General features: G+C 37.2%; 1 protein-coding gene across 2 annotated transcripts in view; it reads right to left on the bottom strand.

The window, feature by feature from the left end:
* Positions 1-12,145, bottom strand: part of frmd4bb (FERM domain containing 4Bb) — a 61,930-nt gene that overhangs the window by 23,695 nt on the left and 26,090 nt on the right. The window contains exons 1-5 of one of the 2 annotated variants that reach the window (XM_084099724.1): positions 8,264-8,594; positions 5,358-5,423; positions 5,143-5,237; positions 3,194-3,286; positions 2,903-2,987 (exon numbers count right to left, since the gene is read on the bottom strand). In XM_084099724.1, the coding sequence (XP_083955850.1) occupies positions 2,903-2,987; positions 3,194-3,286; positions 5,143-5,237; positions 5,358-5,423; positions 8,264-8,413 (489 nt within the window). In that variant the 5' untranslated portion in view covers positions 8,414-8,594. Of the gene's footprint in view, positions 1-2,902; positions 2,988-3,193; positions 3,287-5,142; positions 5,238-5,357; positions 5,424-8,263; positions 8,595-12,145 lie in introns of those variants that run through there. The other variant, XM_084099725.1, reaches the window with a different exon arrangement.

Consider the following 12,145-nt stretch of genomic DNA (forward strand, 5'->3'; position numbering starts at 1 on the left):
CACAACAACCACTCAACAAATACAACACAAATCTATGGAAGCTTGTTTCCACCAAGAAACTCGCGATTATATCTCACAACTCTGACTTTATTTCTCAGAATCGGAATTGCGAGAAATAAAATCTGAATTGACGTTGTTTATATATTAAGATATATGAGCTATAAACTTTGTAAATTCTATTTTTTATATACAGTGAGGAAAATAAGTATTTGAACACCCTGCTATTTTGCAAGTTCTCCCATTTGGAAATCATGGAGGGGTCTGAAATTGTCATCGTAGGTGCATGTCCACTGTGAGAGACATAATCTAAAAAAAAAAAATCCATAAATCACAATTTATGACTTTTTAACTATTTATTTGTATGATACAGCTGCAAATAAGTATTTGAACACCTGTCTATCAGCTAGAATTCTGACCCTCAAAGACCTGTTAGTCTGCCTTTAAAATGTCCACCTCCACTCCATTTATTATCCTAAATTAGATGCACCTGTTTGAGGTCGTTAGCTGCATAAAGACACCTGTCCACCCCATACAATCAGTAAGAATCCAACTACTAACATGGCCAAGACCAAAGAGCTGTCCAAAGACACTAGAGACAAAATTGTACACCTCCACAAGGCTGGAAAGGGCTACGGGGAAATTGCCAAGCAGCTTGGTGAAACAAGGTCCACTGTTGGAGCAATCATTAGAAAATGGAAGAAGCTAAACATGACTGTCAATCTCCCTCGGACTGGGGCTCCATGCAAGATCTCACCTCGTGGGGTCTCAATGATCCTAAGAAAGGTGAGAAATCAGCCCAGAACTACACGGGAGGAGCTGGTCAATGACCTGAAAAGAGCTGGGACCACCGTTTCCAAGGTTACTGTTGGTAATACACTAAGACGTCATGGTTTGAAATCATGCATGGCACGGAAGGTTCCCCTGCTTAAACCAGCACATGTCAAGGCCCGTCTTAAGTTTGCCAATGACCATTTGGATGATCCAGAGGAGTCATGGGAGAAAGTCATGTGGTCAGATGAGACCAAAATAGAACTTTTTGGTCATAATTCCACTAAACGTGTTTGGAGGAAGAAGAATGATGAGTACCATCCCAAGAACACCATCCCTACTGTGAAGCATGGGGGTGGTAGCATCATGCTTTGGGGGTGTTTTTCTGCACATGGGACAGGGCGACTGCACTGTATTAAGGAGAGGATGACCAGGGCCATGTATTGCGAGATTTTGGGGAACAACCTCCTTCCCTCAGTTAGAGCATTGAAGATGGGTCGAGGCTGGGTCTTCCAACATGACAATGACCCGAAGCACACAGCCAGGATAAACAAGGAGTGGCTCTGTAAGAAGCATATCAAGGTTCTGGCGTGGCCTAGCCAGTCTCCAGACCTAAACCCAATAGAGAATCTTTGGAGGGAGCTCAAACTCCGTGTTTCTCAGCGACAGCCCAGAAACCTGACTGATCTAGAGAAGATCTGTGTGGAGGAGTGGGCCAAAATCCCTCCTGCAGTGTGTGCAAACCTGGTGAAAAACTACAGGAAACGTTTGACCTCTGTAATTGCAAACAAAGGCTACTGTACCAAATATTAACATTGATTTTCTCAGGTGTTCAAATACTTATTTGCAGCTGTATCATACAAATAAATAGTTAAAAAATCATACATTGTGATTTCTGGATTTTATTTTTTAGATTATGTCTCTCACAGTGGACATGCACCTACGATGACAATTTCAGACCCCTCCATGATTTCTAAGTGGGAGAATTTGCAAAATAGCAGGGTGTTCAAATACTTATTTTCCTCACTGTATTGAGATATAGCGAGATATATTCTGACTTTTTTCCCCACAATTGCGAGTTTACATCTCATGAGTTATAAACTCGCAATTGCGAGAAATAAAGTCAGAATTTACTTTATTTGTTTATATATTTAGATATAAATGTGCAATTCTGACTTTTGTTCTGACAATTTAGTTGATATCTTTTAAAAGTTTAAAAGATTTTATACTTTTCAAGTTTATATCTCGCAATTCTGACTTTATTTCCTCGCAATTGCGAGTTATAAACTAAGAAATGTAAGAAATTAAGTCAGCATTGACTTTATTTTTTATATATATTGAGATATACTGATATAAACTCACTATTCTGACTTTTTACTTCGCAATTGCGAGTTTATATCTCACAATTTTGACTTTATAAACTTTGCGAGAAATAAAGTTCGAACTGACTTTATTTGTTTATATATTTAGATATGTTAATATATTTAGATATATTAAAATATAAACACGCAATTCAGATTTGTCCTCGCAATTGTGAGTTTATATCTCGCAATTCAGAATTTATTTCTCCTAACCGCAAGTTATAAACTCGAAATTATGAGAAATAAAGTCAGAATTGACTTCATTTGTTTATATATTTAAATATAAATAATTTTTCCTAGCAATTGTGAGTTTAGATCTCACGATTTGGACTTTTTTTTTCTTAATTTATATCTCTAAAAAAAATGTCAAAAAAAAGTCTGAATTGTGAGATAAAAAGTCACAATTACAATTTTTATTTTTTTATTCTGTGGCGGAAAAAAGCTTCCATACAATTGAAATGCTTCCTCTGTATGACACAATTCTGCCGCATGCAAAACCAGGCCATGGCGAAGAGTGGAAAAATGTTTTTGCCCATGCTGCAATGACACAAAATAATCCTTATGTTGGTCATGATGGTTGTGAAGAATCTAAGAGGAATTGCTCTGTTTTCTTGATTCACAAGCCAGTCAGTTACACATACTTCTTCTGTGGCCTTGGGATGCGATAACTCACTTATTACTGCTCTGAGGTCTGTGGCTTTTTAATTGTTTATGGAGGCGAGAAATGAGACAGTGAATCACTTCAGCGGGTAAACAGGCACAAAAGTACTCACGTTATAGATGGCAGACTTAGCATTCAGAAAGAATAACTCCACAGTCGTGTGCTCCTTTAGAAGTGAAATGCTCTCGATGTAGAACCTGCAAATGACAAACCCGTCAGTTAATCGCAATTTCGTAGTAATGGGACGGGGCGAGTCGTAGCCAAAAGACAAAAGCCTCACTTCAAATCTAAAACAAGGTGCTTCTTTGGAGCGGCAACACAGTGATTGAGTCCAGGAATGTGCTGCATTCTGTGGTCGATGTGGTCATGTGACTTAAAACATCATGAGGTAGCGATCACATACCTCACCAGGAACTGAAGAGCAATAGGCCCTGATTTCTTGGAGAAGTCGTGTTCCAGCACTCTGCGGTCCAGCTGCAACCATTTGCACTGACCACTGGAAGAGGAAAGTTAATCTGGCTGAAATGTGCGATCAGACATTCTTATTCAACCCAGTAAACGCTCTGCAATTTAGCACTAATATATGAAAATCGTCTGCACAGAAACGACTTCAACAGGACTCAACTGAGCAGAACTACACTGTAGATGAGATTTCGCTTTAGTGATGACTGAAACACTGTTAGGCTATGCATAAATAGTTTTTTTGAACTGGTCCAACACATTTGTAACTAGTTTGTACAACCTTTAACTGTAAGTTTGGGAGTAAACAGAGAGGTGGATGACATTTTAGAATAATAACAGTAACATAACAGTGCCATAGTATTAATGGTTTTTTGATCATGGTACCTTGATAATACTGTACTATGCTTCCCATATGTACTATCACAGTACAGTGGTATTCTTTGAAGTACCATATACTGTAAATACCATGGTATATGAATATGGTGATTATTCAGTGTCAAGGTATATTAAAGTAAAATTGGATAACCATGTAAAACAATATGGTACAACATTAACAACAGTATTTTTTGTAAAGGAAACTTTGATGCAATCTGTGAAAAACAGCAGTATTAAGAAAAAAGTTTTTTAGCATTTCCATTTTAATGTACTTTTATCCCACTGGTGCTGTTCGGCCATTTTTGAGTGAAAAATTTTACATTTCGTTTTTTTGTAGAATTTTTTATTTCATCGGAATAGTCCGAAATTTGGTAAAAGTTTTGGCACTTGCTGTGTGAACACAAAGAAAAATCATAGACATGATTTGAAAAGGTTAAATGGTCCTGACAAAATAGTCACACTTGTATTGTTCACGGTCAAAAATGACCGCATTGGAAATGAATGGGAGACAAATTTCATCTATTGGAAACTTTTGGCACTGCGGCCCAAACAAAATCTTACTGAAAGCTATTTTTTTGAGATGTCAACCTCAAATTTGGAGTACAGCTTGTTAAGATTTATGGTTTTGATTTTCTCACAGTTTTAGAGTAAAACGTGTTTTGGAAAATATAGATTTCACACAAAAATTTAAAATGGTATAAATAAATGCAAAACTTTTTTCAAGTTCATTTTTAAAAACCTTTTTCACTTCAGCAATACTCTGCCAAGTGACGTCTTTAAAAAGAGAACAAGCTTAAGTCTTTGCTCCAAAGCATTCAAGATCTATGTCCGTTTAAATTGGAAATTCAATTTTCAGGTCCATGCTCAAAAAGTGAATACAGTAAATGGATAATAGCATAAATATAATTTAGAACCATAAATTGACTAAATTGATTTACAATCCCCTAAAAATGCTAAATATTAAATACAAAATATTATCGAACTAAAATATAGTACAATCATTTCATTGAAAAAATAAAAAAGGTCATATTTGACCAACACGCGAACAGTACCACAGGGTTAAGTGTTGTGCAATCAGTGAATCAACGTTTAGAACTGGTTCATTCAAATAAACCATCCGAACCAACTCAGACATTCTGATGCTATTAACTTAAAGGGATAGCTCACTTAAAATTGAAAAAAATTGTCATCATTTACTTGTCCTCATGTTGTTCCAAAACCCATACGGCTTTTGTCCATCTTCGAAACTCAAATTAAGATATTTATAATGAAATCTGTAAGAATTCTGTCTCCCCATTGAAAGTCCATTCCACCAAAGACATTGTAAAATGAATCCATATAAATCGAGCAGCCAGTAATTAATGAAAGATTTTTAATTTTTAGGTGATCTTTCCCTTTAAATTCAGATTTGACATATCCTTTCATCCTTTATGTTTTCAAAAAGCTAGATTTTTCCAAATGTTCGATGGGAACAATGCACCTCTGTAGATAACGTCATTAAAAAGAGGCACTCACGTGTCATCCACATAGGTGAACCCAAAGTATTCCTTCTCCTTAAGGTTAAAATGCGATGAGACCAAATCCAAGAGTTCACGAGACAACAGCTTCGGCTGCGAGAGAAAATCCATTGATCAATATAATGTGAGACAGGGAGGTTTACTGAGGTCCATTACCCTTGAGTGGGAGGTGTAATAGACTAGAGCTGGGATCAGAACTGTGAGACATTATACCTGAACCAACATCTCCAGCTTTCTGTCGTCCAGGAGCTGCACCTGGCAGAGGCGTCCCTCGGTCATCTGTGGACACAGTTATGACGTCAGATGATCCACACTGCACTGTTGCCACCTTCTCTCCTCACTATAGTGACACACTGAACATTTCATACATTTTCACATAATAACTGTCTTCAAAACCAGAGGTATAAATCACAAGGAATCTCTTTTAACAGCGACAGCCAAAACAAACTTAGAAAGAATCTGTTATGGCAGCAAATTGAGATGGAGATGAGACATTTCTGCAAATGGCTGGTTAATTCTCAAGTGCCTGATGCTGAAATTTCACTAGCACTAATTTCATTTAAACATTAGTGCTGGACATTGTTTTTTTTGTTGTTTTTTATTCAAGTTATTAAACTACATTATTAGTAAGTTTGGAATCCAGCCAGCCAACCAACCTACCAAACAAATAAACAAACAAAAAAATAACCAACCAAAACAACAAACAAACAAAACGACCAACCAACAAACCAATCAACCAACCAACCAAACAAATAATCAATCAGCAGAAGAACCAACAACAAAACAACAACCAAAAAACAAACCAGACAACCAAAATCTACTGAACAAACAACCAACCAAACAAAGACAAACAAAACAGCCAATCAACCAACCAAACAAATAAACCAGCAAAAAACTAAACAAATAAATAAATAAACAACTAAACAAACACACCAACCAGCCACCCAACCTAGCAAGCAAACCAGAAAACCAACCAATCAAACAAACAAACAAAAACAACCGATCAACAACAACAAAAACTAACAACCAGACAAATAAGCAAACAAATAAACAAAAACAACCAAAAAACAACCAGCACAAAAAAACAATAAATAACCAACCAACCAACCAACCAACTAACCAACCAATTTACTATACAAACAACCAAGCAACCAGACAGACAACCAAAAACAAACTAACAGCCAATTAACCAACCAAGCAAGCAAACAAACAAACCAACCAGAAAACCAACCAACCAATAAAATAAAATAAACCAACCCCGAAAAAAATAAATTACAAAAATTAATAAACAAACAAACAAATACCCTATAACATTTCTCTTTCAGAAACCTGTTACATTTAGGGCTGAACATTACAGGGATGAAGGTCAGTGCAACAAAGGTCAGCTCTATGTATAATGTCAGTAATATGCATTGTTTTGTTTTTTGTTTTTTTGCTATCGCTGCTAATCCAGGGGCAATTTGGTGACAAATTCAATAAAACTTTAAATCTGTTTTTAATGAGATGCATTTAAATCAGCAGAAGCGAGTCTTTCAGGACTGTCGAGATTCCTCATGTCCCTGCATTCTGCACCAGCAGAGGCCATGCACACACAGATTCTTGTGGAAAAACACACATTTGGTGCGCAGAACAAAACAGAAACTAGTTATTTTTCTGTCACTGAAAATAACAACAGGATGTTGGACATTTTAAAATAGATAAAACATCTGTTAACAAACCAGCAGAATCTTAAATAACCACAAAAACGACACAAAATTGCTTTGTTTTTCAGCTCAGCACAAAGACTGTGCTATAAACCGACCAATACCAGAAATGTCGGTTTACAATATACTGTGGTGGAGTTGATGTATAATTTCATGTAGCTGTTGAGGTGTTCTTGTAAAGGTCTATTCCAAATGATTCAAAATATGATTTAATCTTTGGTCAGGATAAATGTGGATAATAATACTTCAAGTTTCATTAGTAGACTAGCTTTCTTACTATAGCACAGATCTTGCATTTGCACTGCGGAGAGCTGAAACTACGTGCTGTATTTCTCAGAGTTATGGCATTATGAGACTGATATTTTGGAAAAGTTTCATATGCCCTTCTCCAAGCCTGTAATTTGTGTTTGCATGAGCTGTTTTTTGGAGAAAATACACTTTTACAATGACATTGCAATGAACAATGTACAGTATCCAAAGATCCTACTAAAAAAAGCTTTTATTTGGCATTTTCATTACAAATTATACTATCAGTATATGATGTTTGCTTAGTGACCTAGAAATAGTAGGCCTACAAGTAATAATAGAAACAATATCAATCTTACATATTTCTCTTTATGTAACACCAGAACTGTTCTTAGTTTAAATCCAAAAGCTTCTGATCTCAGATTGTCAGTCTGAATATGATTCATCACAGCCAGAGAAAGAAGTATTTTAATAAAAAGTAACTCTCACTTAAAGAAGTTCACAGTTGTGTATTAAAGTATCAACATCGTCTCAGATGTTTCTCCTAAAATAACAAGAGAAATAAAAATAGACAAAACAAGACCATTTTGGTCTGAGTGTAGAGCTGTAAATATGGATAGATCAGATTATTCAGCCTTGAAAAAATTTCAGATCGAGTTTATTATGCGTTTCATTTTGAAATCTCGGTAACACTTTACAATAAGGTTCACTAGTTAATATTATTTAATGTATTAACTAACATGAACTAACAATGAGCAATAGATTTGTTATAGTATTTATGAATATTTGTTAATGTTAGTTAATAAAACTCCAGCTGTTCATTGTTTGTTCATGTTAGTTCACAGTGCATTAGCAGATACAACCTTAGATTTGAACAATGTATTTTAACTAAGATTAATTAACGCTGTAGTAGTATTGTCCATTCTTAGCTAATGTTAACTAAGGTAGTTAACTAATGTTAACTAATGAACCTCATAGTAAAGTGTTACCGAAATCTCTGACTTCAGATGGCAGACTCTGAGAAATAAGAAACGAAAGACCAAACAATATTCTCCATTGTAAAATATTCAAATATCCAAAACAGACCATCAAAAATGAAACACAATCCAGACTGAAATGATCCCAAAAGTACCAAAGCCACCTCAAGTGGTTAGGAAAGAGCGCCAGTACCTGGTAGACGTGGCCCGGGTAGAAGCAGGTTTGAAGGCACTGTTGACATGACCTCATCCTCTGCAGGAAACACCTCTGGATCATCCACAGGACGATCTGCCATAAGAGACTGAGCAGAGCTTCCACCCCACACACTAAACCCCACGCCATGCCTGTCCCGCCACCGGCTGGTACCCGGGTCGCCCCCGTCTTACGCAACCAGACCTAGTCTGGGTCAAACTCGAGACAGACCGTTCTTTCACCACCTCCTAATCTTTGCTCCCTCGTGCAAGATCGACAACTAGGTGACATGCGTTTCGACTGCATTCCCCATGAGCGGAGACTCGGCTGCGCCCCTGGAGAGGATGGAAGGGGGATTTCTCTTTTCCGTGTGTGCGCTGAGGTTAGAGCCGGAGACTCTGGGAGGCCGGCCAGGCTGAGGAGGAAAGAGCTGAGGTTTGTGGGGAATAAGGGCTGCCCTGCCAGCCACGGTTTTAGCTCACGATTCCACTGGTCCTTTTTCGAGCACACATGGAGACTCAAAGGGCAGATTTGTTTGCACACACACACACACACAAAACACAATCCTGCCATTTTGCTTCCAAAAGTAGACCAGGCTCTGCCACATCGATTTCTGCGGCCTGTCCACGTGTCCCAGAAGCTGCTGCCATCCCTCCTACCTTACTGCCTGACACAAAGTGAGAGGATTTACACGGCTATACAGCTTAAAATATACATAACAATCCTATGGGCCCTATTTTAACGATCTAAGCGCATGGTCTAAAACGCACGGAACAAGTGTACTTAGGTCGGTCTGAATCCACTTTTGCTCGTTTAACGACGGGAAAAATGGTCGGCGCTCCCGGCGCATGGTCTAAAAGGGTTGTCTCTATTCTCTTAATGAGTAATGGGTGTGTTTTGGGCGTAACGTGCAATAAACCAATCAGAGTCTTATCTCCCATTCCCTTTAAAAGCCAGTTGTGCTCGCGCCATGGCGGATTCGCTATTTACATGGCGGGATTTGCAAGTCGAAAGACCGAACGCGTCTCCAGAGCGGAAACGGATCTGCTCGAGCGTGAGGTTAAAGTCCAAGCAGAAACATCTACGGGACAAGCCAGATTCTACCATATCTTTATGTACACAATATTAATCTTTTACATTGTAATCCTTTTGCTTTTAATATTTGGCTAGTTTGTGTGCTGCTGCGCGTCCCTGTGTGTGTAATAAGCAGAGTGTACGCGTGTTGTGGACCGGCCTATAGGCGCATATTGCTAACGCGCTCTTTAAATAACAACAAAAATATACTGCGCCATTGACTTTAGACCAGCTTTCAGTTGCTCAATGGCACAGTCTATTTCAGTTTCCTCGAAATAGCAACGGTCCAACAATGCGCTTGAACACACCTCGTTTTCAGACCAGCAGCCCATGGGCGCACAAATGGGCACAAATGCATTTGCTATTTAAACAATGTGGCACAGGACGTGAAAATGATAACTGCGTCGGGCTGAAACTAGCTAAAAACACTTTCGTCGGGCCTGGCATTGCACCGGGTGTATGATGGGGCCCAATAGCTCCACAAAAAATATCTGTGGGGTTCAAACGTCAAATGTTTATTGGGTTCAAACGCCCACAGGAAAGATACGTCTCTATGTCTTTCTTCTAAACAGAAACAGAATTAAATGCAAAGTAAATGGAGACTTTTTCCAACAGCAAATCTCCTGTTTCACACATTTTTCTACTGAGAAGAAGTTTCAGAAGAGTAAAAAAACTGACTGAAATAGCTATTGAGGGACATACTGTAAGCATTTACCGAAACATTTGTTTAATTAGCGCTTTCACAATGACATGTTTACTGTGTCCGCATTTATTTAATGCACATAACGTGGATATGCTAGAGTAGCAACATGTAAAATTAGTTTGGCAGAAATAACGTGAGGCGACTCATTGCCAAAGAACTTTACTGAGATTTTATCACCTGAGAACATGACACCTTTAACACTATACCATTATTTAATTATCCAATTACCCAAATTTAATTACCTAAACTTTAATTTCGTTTTTTGTGTTTCAGCAAAAAAAATATTTCAGTGCATCACTATTAAAAATACAATAAAAAAAAATTCATGTTTTTAATTTCTGAAATACAATTCATTTTTATATTTTTAGGTGCAAGTATCAGCTGCATGAAATGTCAGCAATACAACTTCCCTGACATAACCCACAAACACCCCCAAAAATTTAAAAATTAAAAACAAATTGCTTCACTGCTTATTAATGTTAAACAGTTTGACTGCCAAAAGCCATGCCGAGACTAACAAAGTTATTTAATCCAACTAACATACAAAAACTTGCAGGAAATGTCATAGAGAGGACCCCAGCAGACCCTCTGTGTCAATTGTCATATCAGACTGTGGTGCGACAAAAAAATATATGATGAAAAATATATGATGTTTATGAACGATTAATGATATTTGCAACAAAAAAAAAAGAAAAAAAGAAAATATGTCCTTTACATTTTTAAGATAATAATTAAAGGGGCTATATGTATAATTCAGAAACACCTACGACTCCGGTGGCTGTTAAGTGAACTGCAACCAGCAGCTTATTGCTTGTGCTCGTGCAAATTCTCATTGGCTTTTTCTGAAGTATCAGAGGTGTTTGGGGCTCCCAACATCAATGTCATGTCACTACATCAACACTACGTCAAAGTGAGTGACAGACAGAGAACTAAGAGTCTCATATCTCTTTAGCTACTTAGCTAACACTCAATGTATTTGAGGAATATATTCGTAATGCAACACATCTGTGACTTGATGTTCAGAAGGACATGCTCAATCTGCTTTGTTTTAGCAAATGCATCTCCTAGACTGACTTGACGTGTTATGCCACAATGTCTGTGTGAAAAATGTACAGAAGAGGTTAACCCAGCCTCATGACTCACCATTACTTCATCAGGCCACGGAAAATAAAGAACAACTGCTATATTTCTGAGTATCAGGCCATGCAAGGACCAACTACACCCATTTGATTGCATTTTATTAGCAGATTCTTTTAAACGGAGGGATTTATCGTGCAGAGGGGAGTGTGTGGAAAAGTGCAGCATGTTAAATTATAGCCTGTTCTGCTGAGCGGCCCATAGTGCAGTGCTGTTATTAGGAAGGAACCAGCGGAAAACCAGAAAAACAAGTCTCAGAAAGTCTCAGACTTTCATCTGGAAACACTACAACATTGTGTTAATGTCTTAAAACATAATGACACTGCTGATTTCTCATAAAAATACCCATTCAAAAACAAATGAAGGCGGGAGTTAGAAATCTGTGAGCAATATGCTTTCAATAATTGGGACTTTTGTAACTTCTGAAGCACCAAATGTCACATCTGAAAACTTTTAGACAAGTGGTTAATGACGGCAATGCTTATTTCTCAATATAGACTAAATCATAAGTTGATAAAAAGGAAGAAATCTGCCGAACCGCACACACAGGATTGTGGGATATCATAGAGAGTGAACAATGCTGATTTAAAAACAACTGGCTTTTCAGAAGGCATTTCAGAAAATAATCGTCAGAATTATTATAAACTATTTTTACAGAAAAAATAATAAAGTGCATTGTCATAATTGTTCATGAGAATAAATCCACTTGCTCGTTGGTTGCTAGGATGTTCTGGGTGGTTGTTTAAGTTAAAGGAATAGTTCATCCAAAAGGAAAATTGTGTCATCATTTACTCATTTGTGGAACATTAAAGAATATATTTTGAGAAATGTCTCAAAACATAAAATCAAAATAAAACTATAATATAATAATAAATAATAAAATAAAACTATTTCAATAATATAAATATTTAATGATATTGTTTTATGACAAAAATCACAAAATAAATGTCTGTATAATATTAAATACA

This window comes from Abramis brama (genome assembly GCF_963993115.1).
Source record: "Abramis brama genome assembly, chromosome: 22".
NCBI classification, from domain to species: Eukaryota; Metazoa; Chordata; class Actinopteri; order Cypriniformes; family Leuciscidae; genus Abramis; species Abramis brama.